Source organism: Limanda limanda, chromosome 19 (assembly GCF_963576545.1).
Source record: "Limanda limanda chromosome 19, fLimLim1.1, whole genome shotgun sequence".
Lineage (NCBI taxonomy): Eukaryota > Metazoa > Chordata > Actinopteri > Pleuronectiformes > Pleuronectidae > Limanda > Limanda limanda.
The window spans coordinates 17,134,691-17,152,828 of record NC_083654.1 but is presented as its reverse complement, the minus strand read 5'-3'; the positions used below and the strand labels follow the sequence as shown (position 1 = coordinate 17,152,828).

The following is an 18,138-nucleotide window of genomic DNA, read 5'->3' as shown; positions in this document are numbered from 1 at the left end:
AGCTCGATAACAAGCCTCATTCTCCACTGGATCGGGCCAACGGAGAAACACCCCACAGAGATACAGTCAGCACATGTGCACACTCACGCACAAAGACACACACTCGCACACACAGACACACAGACACACACTCTCTAATCCCTTGAAACCCACGCTAAACCTCCCCAAATGCACATGACTAAATATTAATCCATGCAGCCCACGTTGAAAGAAGAGTGGTTATGGATAAATGCAGTTAAACTACGTCCGACACAGTAATCTTTCAGAACTAAGCCCAGAGAGGGATGTGAGGACGGCAGGGACACCAGGGACATTTAGCTAAACACTCGAGTTGAAATGAAGCAGCAGGAGCTTGCTTCCATATTTACCTAAATCATCTTCTGTGGATGGAGGAGCTAAATATACTCTCGAATTAGACAAGTTACACCTGGTGGGTGGAAACTCAGCTCTTCACTCCGGGAAGAAGAAGCTGGCTTTGTATTTTACATCTTTAAATTTCAAATTCTTTTTTTGAATAGCTTGTCTCACTAATCCCCCCATGCAACATTTTCAAATTTTTAACACATTTTTCCTCACTTATCATTAATTTCCTTTCTTTGTTAAATGTTTCCTTCCTTTTTTTAGCAGAACAACGAGTTCTAATGTCAGAGACAAGCTGACAAATCTAATTAATTGTTGTCTGCGGAGACGTGGCATTTATACAGTTGACATTTATTAACGTCTGCGACTGTGGATTTACTCTGTTTGTGTTCATGAGGAGAAAATGAGAGGGAGTCAGAAAACTAAAGGAAGCTCTGAACAGCACATGAAAGAAAATCATGTGGCGCTTTGAGACCAAATCCCCCTCGAGTTGACTCAGTCGTGTTTTGCTTTCATGCTAAAATATTTGAAAAAGGCTTCCACCATCTGCTTCAGGTCATTCACCCACCCCTTATAACCATAAATAAATCCACATCCTTATATTAGCTTCATGAAATTGAAGATAAAGAAGGAGGACATATTAAATATTACAGATGTGTGGTAAATGCCCACAATAAAACAACAAGGTTTAACAAAGTAAATAAATTCATATTTATGTATAAATATGAAGAAATATTTGTTTTAGACCTAAATAGTTTCAAGCTGTTCTGAGAACAGTATAGCATAACTAAGTGTTATTTAGCCAAAAGGTATGAGCATAATTTATCAACCACATTTCATTAGTTTGTACATTTAAAGTAAAGACTCTAAAGACATAGAAAGAACAGCTAGTTTTCCAGGGGCCAAAAAGACGAAGGAAGGAAAAGAGACGAACATTTGCTGAAACTATTCCCACCACTTTAAAACTCTGGAGTGTTAAAAGAGACTCGGGGGGGAAACGAGATAACACCATTTAAATTAGAAAGAGAAGTCACCTTCACACTCAGTAAAAGCAGAACAGAAAGAGAGATGAGGCCGGAGAGAACATGGTGGAGATCCTGCTCATGTGTAACAATGACAACAGCTGAGCTCATGAACCTGGGTTTACTGATACAGTCGCATTTATAAACATACACAAGAACAGGAATCCACAGGGAAATGTCGAGGCCTTTCCTCCTGAGCAACACACAACAAGAGCTTAGCCAATGCTTACTGTTCATGTGTGTGTCTGTGCGTGTGTGTGTGTCTTACCTTGGCACTGCTGTCGGAGTGGCGCCTGGCACATGTTTGGAGCTGAGTGATCCACAACTGCTGTTCTTTGGCGTCAGAGGCTGCAAAAAGACAAACGTATGTTCAACGTATGTTAATTAAAAAATACAAGACACACATGACATGCAGAAAGATGAATAAGTCCTTACATGCGTTCACAGTTGTGTCAATATGCAGTTATAGTGTCGTCTGTCTTTTGAGTGTCTCCACATCCACAGATAGTTACCGTTAAATATATTATTGTACTGAAAACAGCAGCTTGTGGAACATGATGCTTGTGATCGAAGGCAATTCAAAAACTTGTTATAGTTAAATTATTGTCTGAGCAGAAGGAATGAAGCGAAAGAAGCAAATGTTGAATCTTGAGAATTTAAAGGATTTTTGTGAGATTTAATATTATTAATTGCAGGATATTTTTAGGATCAGTCAACATCAGTGTTTATGTGATTTAAAGAACGTTTCCCATGTGGACAAAAGGTGACGAGGACGTCCTGCTGGTTGTCACTGATCTCATCTGCTGCCACATTATTATTATTCCACTTGTCAACATGTCTGACCATTTGATCCCGTTGCCCTCTTCATTCGCTCCTCCACGCTAAATTGAACATTCGTTATTCAACAAACACCAGCGACACATTTGGCCGATTTGCAAGCAGCACAGGAAGTGGATTGATTCCCTCTGCCTGCTTGTGGTCGTCTCCCCCCCCCCCCTTGGCACAGATTCCGTCTGTCTGAACACAAATAGCCAAAACTTGATGACGAACAGGGAAAGCTGCAGAACTCCAGGTGAAGGAGACGCTGACTGTCTGCTTGTGCTGACTCGCTCCAGGTCAGACAATGATATCCTTCTGATCCCATTTCACTGACTAATTATTGGAGAGGTCAGTATCGGGGCGGATGCCAATCCTGCGCATCTGGTGCATTCCTAACTAAAATATCTATTACATAGAGTATCTACTAGTTTTTCTTTGCATACAGGTTTGGAGGTAGGAAACTACATACGTCACTTTTTGCATAAAAACCCATTCAATGCACTGAAACTGCCCAAACGAGAGCAACATTATCCTGAAGAATTTGTGAACCTCACATGGCAGATAACAGGCTTCATTTAAATCGAATGAGCGTCCACTTCCTCCCACTATCCAGAAATGAAACGCTGCAAAGTTTGTACACATGGATCCAGAGTAGTGATCAGAGTGAGGAGCCACAGGGTAAAAGGTCCCTGTGATACACGTGCTCCACCAATCACGAGTCAATCAAGGCATTTATCCTGGTTTCATAACATCGAATAACTAATTATAAACAAACGTACTGGGGAATTGAACACAAACTACCTAAAATAACAGAATACATCTTTGAGCAAAAGTGTTGGAGTCTACTTTTTAGTTTGGTCCATGTACCATTCCTTAACATGCAGGGGGTGGGTTTTATTCTAATGGTGCCAGCACCCTCATGTTGTCCATCTTTCTGTTTGAAACACACTTAGCACTTCAATCTATTTGTTTTAAGTTTTACATAAAACATTATTACATTTCAGTCTGGTTGTCACACATTTTCATCTGGTATTTTTAATATATATGAGTTCAACACTCCTTATTCATGACTCTATAATGAGGATGGATAGCTTCATTAGCTTTCTATGGAATCCATCTATAGAATTAAACTTATCTGTATTCTTTATGAACTACGTTAAGCGCCTCGCTGATGGAGGCTATGTTCAGAAGTATGGAGAACTCAATTCACACTTGTCAATCACCCGCACCGCAGACACCTGCCACCGCCATGAGAACACCTACAAAGGACCTTTTTAAGTGAAGAGGCGAATCTTGAGAAAAACGAGACGAGACTCTTGTGAAGTGCTGCATTTAGCATTCGCTCTCCCACTGGGATCGTGTGCTCGCCTCACACAGAAACACCTGAACCAAGAAGATATACCCAGCACCCTGCACTTTTCCTCTTCTTGTCATCCGAGTCAAAACGGGCCCTCGTACCCTGGCAGTGAGCAGGCAGCTGAATCTGATATTTCCCTCTGTGATGTGCACAAGCTTAGCTGTGATTAAAGATAATTAGTTGTCTGTATTGAGGAGAGCAGCCTCCGCATGTGGCTATGCTAATAAGCACCTGTTTGTGATTTGGTGACGCGAGCGACATAAACACCACTCCGCCGACAACAGGACGTGATGTTCTCATTCAGGCAGAATTCTATGATCCTGATACTAAAAAAAAATTTTTTTTTAAAACACAGCTGGTTGTTTTTGTCCCGAGAGACCTGGAGGTGACGTTGTGCCATTTCCGATTCCTCTGATGAATGCACAGGGCTTGTGTCGGAAACTGAGGAGATTAACAATGAAATGAGAATCTGGTCCATCTGCAGGTTTCAAATGAAAAACAACACACACACCCTTCCGGGACTGTGGGTTTTATTCCGCTGGAAATATCTATCCCAGAAACGATATCAGGACATTGCTGAGTAAGAGGGAGAGAAACGTCCTTCCCACTCAATCATTTATCACCACCATCATCATCTAATTACACACTTTTTAATTACAGCTTTGTGAGAAATGTGGTTATAACAATGGTAAGTGTGAGGATTGATCGGCAGTTGGATTTGATTAAAGTGCTGGGAGGTATTATGAGCAGGGCACTTTGAACATATGTATTTGGTGGAAATGGTTGAAATTACAATGACCATCATTTTCTCGTCAAAATGACACAATGTAATTTGACCTTGTGATAATTCATACTTAGACAGTAACACTATATTATACACTAAAGGTGAATTAGTCGTAATTTCCGGTTTAATTGCTTTTAATGGGCTTGAATGTCATATTTAAGCAGAATGATATTTTACCACAATGGCACAGTGGTGACACAAATAAAGTCAAGAGCCTGAAACATCCAGGTAAATTAGCTTTTGCCACATATTTGTGAATTTAATAAATTTATTCGAGATACAGCAAAGTACGTACAGGCTACTCAAAATCGACCTACAGAAATAATTGTGTCTTTCTTGCTGAACGTAAGATGAGAAGTTTGATATAATTTAATTTTCTGTACAAATAAAGCTACAGTTTAAGTACAGTCAAAACCACCACACGCACCAAATAAAGACAGTTGTACAGATTAAATAAAATCTCACTTATCAAATTGTCATATTTAGACGTGTTAGTAAGATGATGTTGTTTTAGTGACACGGACCAGGGTTAACTTTGTCCCACTGCCTTTTGATTGCAATGCTGATCTAAGCTTATGGTCTTCTGATGCTGACTCCATATCTAATGTTCAAATGTAAGAATGGTATCGATCATCTTCATCCACAACAGCTTTTCCAAATGTCAAACTATCCATTAAATACAGTCGGAGGACACTTAAATGTTTGTATCTGTGATGCTCACTTTCAGCAAGATAATAACATGTTAGACGCTGTTGTGGATAATCACATCAGCTGAAAATGTCAAGTCTGCAGCTAAACGGCTTCATGCTGTTGCAGAACGTTGCGTTTGTATCGTAATGTCTCGGCGGGTTTATAATCATCAATCACGAGGACGTATCGAAATCATAACACAGGACAAAATGTAGAGTTTTCATTCTTTCTGATGCATCTTAAATCAGCCCTGTTGAACACAACTTGACCCTTCTGTTGGCTGACGTCGTATGATTAACAGCCTCATTTACAATCCGGGCATTCAGACATGATTTAAGTCCCCCTGCTCTTCACCTCTGCTCAGCAGCAGAGAACACAAGGCCCAGCAGTCTCCCTACATCCAATAATGAAACACTTCCTTTCCATTCCTTCGGCTTTAGCTAATTACACTGTGCTCCTTTTGGTTCGGAGCCAGAAAAACCCCTCAGGCTACGTTACAGCTGTGTTAGATGTCACATGAAAGTCCCCTGACGGATTAAGTTAGACGATGAGATCAGTTGTTGCACAAGAGACACCTCAAGAAAACCGTGCAGGTTTGGATTGTGGGGTTAGGGCCCCAGAGGAGTCGACGGTAAATGGACTGGATATAAATCGCCAAATGGCAACCCACTGTGAAGTCATAATTTTGCTTCGTGGGCTGCTGGTTGACAGTCTTTGGCATTTTGTGCAGTGCAATCTTGGTTTTTGTAAAGCCCACCTACACCTGAGACCTGCACCCATTGGATAATAAGATAAAAGCTGTCAATCAATCGGTATCTATGCCCCGATGCATATGGTGTTTTATTGTCTATTTGACTCTAAATGGGACCATAATTTATGAAAATTTACATCATGCTGTATTGAAGAGGACTTGAAACTAAACTCCTAGAAGACTCCCAGACTGCTCTCATCTAGATCTGGGCAGTTTGACATTCAGAGGAATGAATGGTCTTTTGGAGCTGGAATTGAAACCATATAGGTGAGGAGTGGGCTCTTTGCATTAGCTTCAGATTCTCTCTGTGTCCAGTATCTTCTTTCCCCCGTTAGCGATAAAGAAATGTATTCAAAACCTTCTTGTGAAAAGAACCACGGAACAAAGGTGGCATTTAAAGCTTCTGTAAGATGATACGTGCCTATAAGGGAAGCCTGAAAAACTGGAAAGGGACTCTTGACTGAACCTTATAGCCCACCCCCTTAAGGTGGTCTTTTGGGATGTTCCCATGGTAACCACATCTTAGTGTAATGGCTAATCTTAATCACAGGTTGCAGAGGACTCCCATATGAGGCACTTTGTCTCCTGCTGTTCAAACAAATTCAAGCTTTTTATCAATAATATTGCTTTTTCGGCGCAGGCATAGTTTTGGCAGCAGCTGAACCTCAAAAAACATTTCAACTTCAAAAGATAAATATTTTTCTTCATATTTGTTGACTCTCACAGAGCTGTTGGAAATGAAAACACCTCTGTCTGTGAGCTGCTCCGCCCCACAGCCCCCTCTCCTCAGTGGGATCATAGTTTCCTCTTAGCTCAGTGCACATGGATCACTGCGTTACACAGGGAATATAGGCCATGTTATTCTGATATCCTCCCCCTTGAGAGGGCGAGGGGACATTCCAGCCACTCAAGTGGAGCAGCACTGAAAAGGAGTCTCTCTTGAAGCAGTGGATACAGGTCACTGAAAGCCGCGGCAGGCGCTTTGTCAGGAACCAGGTCTTAAAGAAATATTCCACTTCAGTGCAGAGGTGCTCAGAGTTTGGCCTCGGAAACATCTTTACTATAGTTGAGGATTGTGCTGAACAAGCCAGTGAAGTTATTGAGTACTAAACCCAAATATTGAGCAAAATGTTCCTTTAAAATCACTAATAAGCATAATAATTTCATCCAGTTTGTATATAAAAATATTAATTAGAGCAGCTTTCGAAATAAACACGTTCTTTTTGTTACCAGCTGTTCTGCACATTCAAAAATAACACAATGAAAAAAAATTCATTCATAACTCCCAGCATGCACTCTGCTCTCCAAGTGACACCCAACATAAAACACACACTCCACTCAGTGTTTGTGCTTTGCCATATACGGGCAGCCGGAGGAGCTCGTACCTCTGAGCTTGTACAGCTCTCCGTTGACGGAGTTTACGACAAACATGTGCGGAGCCTCGTCGCTCGTGGTTACCGAGGCACCGATCAGGGGCAGGGACCCCCGGGGCTTCTGGCTTCTCCCCTGCTCGCTGACGAAATACTGCAGCTGTCCCGACTCTGGATCCAACACAAAGTACCTGAGGAGACGGAGAGAGAGAGGGAAATGAGAAAGTAATGAACCAGGGAGGGAAATATAACAAGCGCCAGTAATGTTATCATCATTTTGTTTTATGCTCTCATTATCTTGTTTACCCCGAGAAACTTAAACCTTTTTTTTTTTACTTCCTGCATACACAAACTTCCCAGGATGTGGGAGGGAGAAGGAAAGATGAGGAGGAGAGCGAGGAATGTGTGTGAGATGTCACCGAAGGGAGATGCCGTAAAAAACGAACGCCTTTAAATCTCTTACCTCTCATTCCAACGACGCCTGCGGGATATTGTTCTGTTCACCCAAGATTCATAAAAATAAAAAAAAACTCCCCTGTGTGCATATTAAAGTTTGATTTAACCAACATAGAGCTGGCAATCCTCGTTCCGAATTACTAAAGGTAGCGATTCGTTTGGTCATCTTTGGCAGAACCGGCAGCTCCAGGCGTGGAAATTAAACCCAACATTTCCCCTTTTGTGATTAATGAATCACATTCAGTCACTGAGTAATTGAATCTCAGCCTCACTCATCGCTGGATGGGAGATTTAATGCCAGACAGACACACAACTACATGCACACACCCACACTGAGAAAGGCAGACACATTTCATTTCCTGTTTCCAGAAAGGTTTCTCGATGACATTTAAGAAACAGGCCACTCCACTCGACTCTTTGTTCTGGTTCTGCAGCTCAACACAGCGGAGAGCCACTAGCACGCTTTGGCTAACCTTTGCATGTTTGTGCAAAGAAACCCGAGGTCACGGCGGCCGTCTTTGTCCACGTCTTTCGGTTTGGAACACCGCCCTCAATTCTACCCCGCCCATGAGATTCACCATTTTAGCAATCAATGCTCGCCTTTCATCCCCGATTAAAGAAGCTGCAGTATTGATCGGGCGTTTATCGAGCAGCTTCGTCCTTGGCACTGATACAGATGTTGCTTCTTCCCATCGCCACACCACGGCTGCATGTGATAATTGAAGAGACTGCGAGGAGACACCTGTCCGCCCCGATGTCTCTCACTGAATGATTTCTCCACGGATGTGTCCAAGAACAGCAACAGTTGATTTCTACCTGCACTCATGCTGAAGTCTTAGACTTACTGCTTTGTATTCAACAAAAACTGAATCATAAAACCTACACAAACGCTGGGTTTATCGCGAGACTGCTTTAGTTGTAGCTAGATGTATCCTGGTAACTAGGTGGATTAAGATTAGAAGAATAAATCCTCGTATCAGTATTCTGCAAAAGTTGGATCACTGAATATCTACTTTCTCGCCATGTTAGCTTTGTGGCTGTAGCGAGGACACGTGCGTCTTTCAAGCGCTCAATCATGATGGTCCAGACTGAAACACATTAACATTTGATGGATGGACTATATCGATATTTCTGAGAGGATGAAGCCCAGTAAATGTTGCTGGACTTTTCCGCTAGTGCAGCCTTGAGTGACATGTCCTAGCGTCTGGATTACCATGAACCTTTATCCAGATATTTGTCTTCACCTGCAGGATAAACTCAATAACTTGGCTGTACAGTCCTATTATAGTTTTTAAATAAATCGATAGTCTATAAAATGTCAAGTAACAAAAACAAAAACACTCACAAGTCCCCAGAGTCCAAAGTGGCATTTTGAAATAGCTTGCTTTGTCCAATTAATATTGCAAAACCCAAATATTTATATAATCGAAAAGTTGTTATCAGAAATAGCTTTCAAATATGCCAGCAGTAAGAAGACAGTGCGCTGTGTGTGTGTGTGTGTGTGTGTGCATCCTTTTTACTGGAGGCATTTTCCCATGAACCCTCTGGAGATCCCTGAAGAGGAAGCAGTGAATGATGCTGTCTGAAAATGGATCCCTGCTCACAGGCTTGCCCCCTTCTATCAGGAGAGCTGGTGATTTATGTCGGCCACATCCAACCAGGGAACAATCTGCCAGCGTCAGTTTCTGTCCAGGCTTCTCACACACACACACTGTCCTATATGTATGAAGTCTTATCCCTTATTCCGTCAGCAGTTATGTTGACCCTCCCTCCAGGCACCGGTTAAACCATAACGCAGACCTTTAACATGATGGATGGAGCTGGATAACAAAGCTCGGTCCTTACATTGGCTGGTGTCATAACAGAGCTGACATTACACCGATCAGCGACGCTGCAGAACTCGGAGCTCAGGCTGAACTTTTAACCTTTGGAAGCAAGAAGCTGCAGCAAACCGGAGAAAATGAAATAAAATGATGGACTGATGGAACAATGGAGTTTGGCACCGGGCTTGTTACACCACTTAGACCACAAACAGTCAATTTCACGGTTCCATGATGTTGAGTTGAGCTGGAGATGTTGTGAACTTAATTTAGTCGACATATTGTTATCTGTGTATTTTAAAGATATTTTTGGGCCTCAATCCCCTATTTGACAGTTTAGATTTAAGCGTGGATGGAGGAGACAGATCAGGGACGACGAGGGAAGGAATCGAACCTGTGGCACTTGTGTGTGTGGGACGTAAGACTAGCAAAGTGTTAAATGAATACAGTCCATTTTACATGCAGGTTCGGTTCATTGGAGATCGTTTGTCGATATATGAGAGCCCTGTGATAGACTGGCGACCGGGGTGTACCACGCTTCTCAACCAATGTCAGCTGGGACTGACTCCATCCCCCTCACCCCTCAAAGGATAAGCGGTACAGATGATGGATGGAGGGATCTAATACCACGACCGTGTACTGGAATAAGGGAGGCAGATAAGGGGATGTAAAAAAGGAGAGGCTGCATAGTGGGTGAGGAAGAAGCAATATGCTTGTTCGGTTCCATCTGAATGAGTAATGACTCGTGTTTTTTGATGTCTGAAAAACCTCAAGATTGCTTTTCTCAAACTGGGCTTACTGGGTCATGTTTTCATCATCGGCTCCTGATACATCAAGAGCATTACCACTGTAGCTCCTGGTGACGCAGGGCTGTTTCCAGTCCAAACACCAACATGCACACACCCACAAAAAAGCCAACTACTAAATATTTCAACCTTGGGCATTAATGGCATGATTTAAATGATTTGTTGTCATGGTTTTGGAAATAGAATCATTACATTTTGAGAAGTTAGAAAGTGTTCATGTCCTTATCTGTATAAGGACATGAACACTTTCTAACTTTTTCTGGCAAGGAAAATTCGGATCTATATATAGAGGGTTTTCTGATCCCTGGCTCACAGCTCAGAAATCACTCACCCACTCAAGAGCAGACATCTGTAACAACAGAGAGCTTTCTACTACTGAGTAATTTTTGCTGATATCATTCAAATAAATCACCGACATAACGAGAATGGCGCCGTAACAAAGAGCTTAGTCGAGCACATTCGCCCACGTCCACAGAAACACTGCTGCTTCCTAATGGCATTAACAAGGATTCTGCAGGAAGCCGCTCGTCAGCAGGATTTGTTGTGATGACTCCTTGCTGTATCTTTTGGCAGTTAGTTCTTTAAAAAATGCTCAGAGGATAATCGGAGCAGGAGGAAAGTTGTAAAGCACAGCGGTTATTGGCAGGAGATGTGGCTGACGCTTGTCCTGGAGTCAAATGTGTAGCACTGCAGTGTCAAAGAGGTGATGGGAGCCAAAGTTTTACTATCACACCCTAATCAAAGGAAAATATTAAAGTAGGAATATATTATTTTGAACTAATGTGGGACAAAAAAGAGTTGAGCCATTTTCAGGAAAACGTCTGTGCACGTCTGAAAACAGCTGTATTGACACAGGATTTTTTTTCAGTCTGACATTTTACTTTGCACGTTATATAAAAGGGAGACATTTTCGAAAAAGTTAACATCAAAAATGTTGATGCCAGATCATTTTGAGCTGCAGTTTAAAGTTTGTTTGAAGGGTGATTCCTGACCTGAGAAACATCAGCCGACAAAACGATCCATCCTTGTTCTGGAGCTTTTAACCATTCTGCACTTTGAGTTTGAGCATGTACAGAAAACACAATCTGCCAATGACGACATGTGATCAAAAGCTCCAGAACAAATGAGGAAGTGAACCTTGACTTGAGATGTTTTGTCAACTTCTACAACACCTGTTGTTTTGAAGCTACCAGCATAAGAAAAGAAATCATGAATCCAAATCTTCCTCCTCCTCCTCCTCCTCCTCCTCCTCCTCCTCCTCCTCCTCCTCCTCCTCCTCCTCCTCCTCCTCCTCCTCCTCCTCCTCCTCCTCCTCCTTCCTCCTCCTCCTCCTCCTCCTCCTCCTTCCTCTTCCTCCTCCTCCTCCTCCTCCTTCCTCCTCCTCCTCCTTCCTCCTCCTCCTCCTCCTCCTCCTCCTCCTCCTCCTCCTCCTCCTCCTCCTCCTCCTCCTCCTCCTCCTCCTCCTCCTCCTCCTCCTCCTCCTCCTCCTCCTCCTCCTCCTCCTCCTCCTCCTCCTCCTCCTCCTCCTCCTCCTCCTCCTCCTCCTCCTCCTCTCTACCAGAGAGACAAACAGCAGAGCCACATTAACTCCACTCACAGCTTTGATCAGAGAAGGCGCAGCGGTGCAGCTTTCCACCGAGCACATCTGCAAAGAGATGATTCATCCCTCACAATCCTTAACTCCCCACTCCACCGGCCACTTAAACCATATAAATGCAGAATAAACACGTGTAGCATTACTTACGGCCTCATTTTCTACAACGTGATATCTAAAGAGGAGACTGAGAGAGAGCTCTGCACGATTTATGTGATCCGAGTGTAAATGTTCGACATACGCTGCACAAACAATCCTCAGGATAAACAGATGACAACCTGAATTAAAAGCTGAACACAGAGGAATATCTCCCACATTTGTTTGATCAGTTTGCAAATAAATCTGGTCTTTTTGCTACAGCCCGACTGATTTGTAAGCTGTACGATGACAAATCGTCCGATATGACTTTCACAGACATATTGTATCAGGGTTTACGTTTGTTGATATGTTCCAATATGATAAGTTTTATCTTTCAGAGAAATCTCAGTTATGTTTGATATTGTATTTCTGTTACTTACAATCCATCCATTATCCACGCGTATATACACCACTTATCCTTTATGTGTGGTGGAGCTAATCAAAGCAGCCGGGACAGGTCGCCATCATATCTCAGGGCCAACATCCCAGAGTACCCAGAGAAAATCCAGATATGCGCTGAGAACATGAATGTTGCATGTTGATTTAAGGGAATCCCGAGAGACAGATTAAAAATAGAAAAGTCCGGGCACCAGTGATTAGGTCACATTCCACGAAATCCAAACATACACGGTTTGACTTCTGACTGCAGAAGCTTTGTTGCATTTCATACACGACTCTGACCCAGTCTAACTGAACCAAGGTGGTTTTCTTTCATTATAACCTTTTGTGGGTCATGCTTCAAATACGCTGAATCCTACGTTTCCTCTTAAGCAATTCAAAAGCAGCTTTGTAGAGCAGCCTATATGCATCCTGACTGCACAGGAAACACCACACCTCCAGTTTGTAATGAAGCCGTTCTGTTACGATTTAGTTAATATGTCTTTATACATCTGTTTTCACAGGCTGAGTCTGAACATAGGCATATATACATGTGTGTGTTTCTGTGTATAGAGAAAAAACAGCTACCTTTTTAACATTTTCTCTGACACACTCACACACACACACACACCCGGCCCCTAGCAGCACTTCACATTGACACATGGCCACCCACACAGTGGCAGAATTAGCTCCACTCAGGTCCGCGGCCCACCACGACAACACCAGTCAAACACACACCGTGACTCCCCCCACGTGACGAACACCGAGAACGTGACTGTTATTACTCCGGCACCGAGTTCCACCAGTCGCAGTCTCTCCTGCTTCAAACGTTTCTGTGTTTGAAAGCTTCTATAAGAACCAAAGGCATTTATCCCATGTGACAGAAAAAGAATCTGCACTGAAGCTTGTTCTGATGTATTACACACACACACACACACACACACACACACACACACACACACACACACACACACACACACACACACACACACACACACACACACACACACACACACACACACACACACACACACACACACACACACAACACACACACACACACACACACACACACACAAAAGGAAATCAAATATCTAGAATATTTCAAGCTGCTGATAAGAATCTAGAGGACAACTCTGCGTTTTGCAAATCACAGCCCCTTTCACTGAGTGCCATAATGGCTTTATTCAACATAATAATAGCACCACCCGAGAAGTCATTTAAATTCACGTACTGTAGAATTAACTCATCTTCATTTCCGATTCACATGAACAACACATGTATTGGATCTGTGGAACAGTGGCATTCAGCAAAATATGAAGCTTTTTCCTTCTTTCTAAAGACTAAACTAAAAAATTTAATTTCATAAATTTGCATTCAAATGACACGATGATTGTCCCGTCTTTGTGCTCTGCTCTTTGAGAGATCAAAACTGCTTCCTGATGAGATAAGAGGAGCTTTGGTGATAATTATTAATCTTCACAGGCAAACTAGGAGGTAGAAGTCAGTTCTAACGAGGAGCAGTACTGCAGAAAAACCGGGGTTTGTGCAAACATCGGATCTGATAGCACTTCCAGCTTCGGGGCTACATATTCAGGATCCTTTAGTCGATGCTCATAATCTGTGTGTGCACAGTGGAGCTCCAGGCCGAGGCTAAGGCTCTGGTCAATGAAGTGAAATTAATCTCTGCTTGAAAGCGAGACCTTTGCCTTCTGGCTCTGTGACACTGGAACAGAGCAAGGCACCATCTCAAAGGAAATAACCTTACCCTGCAGAAAACAGCCTGCACAGCATGTCTGTTTACATACATACTGTGTGTGTGTGTGTGTGTGTGTGTGTGTGTGTGTGTGTGTGTGTGTGTGTGTGTGTGTGTGTGTGTGTGTGTGTGTGTGTGTGTCTGTTCAAGCAACTTACAACAAATCCCACATGATCATCGCAGACATAATTTTCTTTTGATCAACGCCACCTCGCTGTTCCCCCTTTGAAAAGAACATGTGTGTATTTTTTTACCCCCCGGTATCTCAGGGGCTGCAAATCGAGATCCAGGTCAGTGCATCATCCATCTGTCAGTTTGATAGAAGAGCAGGGAGCAGCCGTTCGTTTTCTCCACCTCCACCTCCCTATATATCCCCACACCTCTCACACTGGCTTCCAGCCCGAATCATGTACAGCCTCTGCTTCCGTCTCCTTCCGCTGCACTGCTACAGCGAAGAAGAACACATCAGCTATTTTTTGTGTGCATACGGGTAAAAAGAAGAAGAAATTCCATTCACAAAATTATACCGCTGCAGAGCTGAAATCCTGCATTATTCATCAACTGTACAGGTGTTCAGCAGTGCATAGGAGATTTGCAAGAAAAGGCTTTTTCCATTACGATGAAAACCTAAACAGCAACCAGATGTGTTATGTGTTGCTCAGAGCAACAAGTGCAGGCTGCAGTGATGTTTTCAAATCAAAAGCACTCTCACAGCTTCTCATAAAAACTTGGGTTTCCGGCGTGGGAGTTGAGTTAATCAGGGAGCGAACCCATAAATGCTACAAGACGTTCAGTTGCACAGTAAAGCACAGAGAAATTCTGTTCTTCACACAATATATATATATATCACACAACCACAGGTAAGATGTCTGAAGCAGTAAAATAAACCAATAAGTCATATTTTCCACAACCTGCAGCAGGAAGGGCACAGCACAGAGTGAACGCCCCCTGTACACTTTAATGTTACCACATTGTTAGGTACACCTGTACAATCCAATGCCACAACCTTTGAATAAGTCCTATCTTATACAGTTGGTCAATTAATCAATTAGCCTCAGTGTAGATACCACACACACAACACAGCCACTACTGTCACTTATCCTCAGAAGTTAAAGAGCCACATCAAGCTTTATGCCTATAAACATCAGGCTCATTACTGGATGATATATTCATTATATTACTATTTATTGTTTATTTATGATGAAACGAGACATCTAAAGATTTTCTGACATGTCACAGACCAAATGAAAAAGCAATTAATTGAAAAAGGAACCAAGAGATTGATCAATGCTGAAAATATTCATTTGTTCAGCTCTACTTATAACAATTACTTTTTGCTGACAACAAATCATATTTATTTTGAATAAACATAGAACAAAAACATCCCTTAAAGTGACCATCATGTGTATTTATGTAGTTAAAACATACTGAAGTTGAAAACAGTGTGAGGATGTGAGTCTGCAGCTCTCCCGACTCATTGTGTCTCTGTCCATCTCACAACTTCACTCCTCTGATTCCCTCTCACTGCTCTGACCGAGTGATTTTCAGCCTCAGCGGGCGCCTGTCTTCAGAGAAAAGGCTCTAAAAACTCCCACTGGGCTTTACCTGCTCAGCACCAAACTGCAGACACACACAGCTGAGGGATAAGCCGGTAGAAAGGAGTTGCTAGAAAGCAAACACAGACTTAAGAGAGGGTCAGTGTTGGGCTTACACTCATCAGGTGGCCGGAAACACAACTGCACATGAAAGATGCTGTTTCTCCATAGCTGCTGCACGACTGACTGTATTTAAGTATTTCTGCCATAAGGAGAAATGTCAGTGACTACTTTTAAATGGGCAGCAATATTCCTGCTATTGACATTATTCCGAATAAGACATTATCAGGATGTTTATTATACGAGTTGCTAATCGAATATTGAATTCATATTCCGGTTTACATGTCAGACGTATACATGCTTTCATGAGGGCACTCAGTTTATTTATGGGAATGAGGAGTGTGTTGATTTATCCTGTCTTTAATAAAACATACTTGCCACTATACAAACATGAGGCAACTCAATATTAGTAAACGCAATCCAATAAAACTAGAACTGCAACTGGAGATTACTTTCATTATCAATTTGTCTGTCTTAAATATTCTCAATGTCTATAAATTGTCCAAATGGTGAAAATTGCTATTCATATCTTTCCAAACAGATATTCCTCTATTACTATTATTGATGCCAAAGAAAACCAGCAAGTATTAAGTCAAAAATCTTAAATATCTAATAGTTTTTAGTGAAAGAATGACTTAAGTAAATTATGAATAATGAAACACCTGCTGATCGAGTTCTCAATGTAACACAGGCCATGTGATTCAATGCAGGAATCTCTGTATATACTTATTTCATTATTTAATTTGCAAAAGCAGAGTTGAACGTTAGATTCTTAAAATGCATCTCACTGTACAATGAAGTTTGATTTTACTCATTTGAAATACTGTAAATACTTAATAAATGAAGGTATTAGTGATAATAGTCAGTAGAACAGTTAGGCCGGTGTGTTTGGATCTGAACCCCACAACCTCCCACCTCCCTTCCTCCCCCCCCTCACAGTGACGTGGTGGTAAAAGTGCAACGTGGACGCAGCCAAAACAACATGAAGCCATGGACACATGAAGCCAACACCTCCTCCTCCCACCTCCTTCTCCCTCCATCTCCTCCCACCTCCTCCTGAACTCCATCCGTGCTCCTCTTACCTGTTCTGCCAGCCCTGGATCAGGTTGGTGTATTTGCTCAGCACTCCTTCCAGCTGCCTCCTCCTCTGCTGCACATTCATGCTGTTCCCCAGCATCGCTTCCCGGCTGCCCCCTATTCCGGCCGGGCCCCCCAGGGAGCCGGACCCGGACCCAGACCCGGATCCAGACCCGGATCCAGACCCGGGGCTGTGTGTCCCGGTCCGGCCGCCGGGCTTCCTCGCTGAGCTCCCCCGCTCCGTGGAGGGAGAGTTTGTTTTGTTGGTCCCGTGATGCGGACTGCAGAGAGACTTGTCCATCCTGCCGACGGGACGGTGAACAGCAGCAGGAGGAGGAGGAGGAGGAGGAAGGAGGAGGAGGAGGAGGAGGAGAGAAGCCTTCAGAACATAAGTGTGGAACCTGGCAGCGGGGGGTCTGCTCAACTACAGCGAAGGCGGAGGAAGAGGAGGAGGAGGAGGAAGGAGGAAGAGGAGGAAGAGGAGGAGGAGGAAGGAGGAGGAGGATGGACCAGCAGCAGCAGAGAAGCCTTCAGATCATAAGTGTGGAACCAGGAGGTGGAGAGTCTGCTCCACTACAGCTGAGGAGGAGCTGTGCCCGCGCTGCTCCGGTGCTGTGACCGTCCCTCGGTGCAGGAGGAGGTGCACATGTTCCTCCTGGTGTCCCGCTCCCTCGCTCCTCTGCAGTGAGTGTGCGTGTGCATGTGCGTGCGTGTGTGTGTGTGTGAGAGTCCGGTTCTCCTCCAGCGCTTTTCCTGGAAGCCAGTGCGGACACGCCCACTCCACTGTGGACCCGCCCCCCGGATGTTACAGTCCTGATGGACACATCATTGCACTAAAAGAGAAAGTAACAGAGACAATGTATCAAATACAAATACTGCAAATACCTGCAGGAGAAACTCAGATGACTCATGCGTGAGGCTGCTGGATCCTCATGGAAAATGGATCAGGATCATTTCTCTTTTAATCAATTCCACTTCTGTCAGTCTCTGAAGTTTCTACGTTATTTCTACGTTATTTTCCCATTTTAATAAAAACATTTCTGTTAGTTTTTCCTAACACTTGTCGAGGGTTAAGGGCAGAGGATGCTGTGTTAGCCTTGTTAAGCCCTATGAGACAAATTGTGTTTTGTGAATATGGTCTATACACACGTGTATGTCCTTGTGATATATACACTATGATTATACATTTCATCAGTGTTACGTAATCCACTCATATGCACACTCACACACAAAATCACAGAAAGTCTGGATGAAAAGTACACGTTAAAGGTTCAGGGCGTAGAATTTACTGACATCTAGTGGTGA

At 43.1% G+C, this 18,138-nt stretch overlaps 1 protein-coding gene across 2 annotated transcripts in view; it reads right to left on the bottom strand.

Annotated features, from left to right (window-relative positions):
• The window catches only part of LOC133025994 (oxysterol-binding protein-related protein 10), a 50,399-nt gene extending 33,227 nt beyond the window's left edge, over positions 1–17,172 (bottom strand). For both annotated transcript variants that reach the window (XM_061092800.1, XM_061092801.1), the window contains exons 1-3: positions 16,839–17,172; positions 7,169–7,344; positions 1,651–1,730 (exon numbers count right to left, since the gene is read on the bottom strand). In XM_061092800.1, coding sequence (XP_060948783.1) covers positions 1,651–1,730; positions 7,169–7,344; positions 16,839–17,134 — 552 coding nt within the window. In that variant the 5' untranslated portion in view covers positions 17,135–17,172. The remainder of the gene's footprint in view (positions 1–1,650; positions 1,731–7,168; positions 7,345–16,838) is intronic.
• Positions 17,173–18,138: the final 966 nt, after the last annotated feature.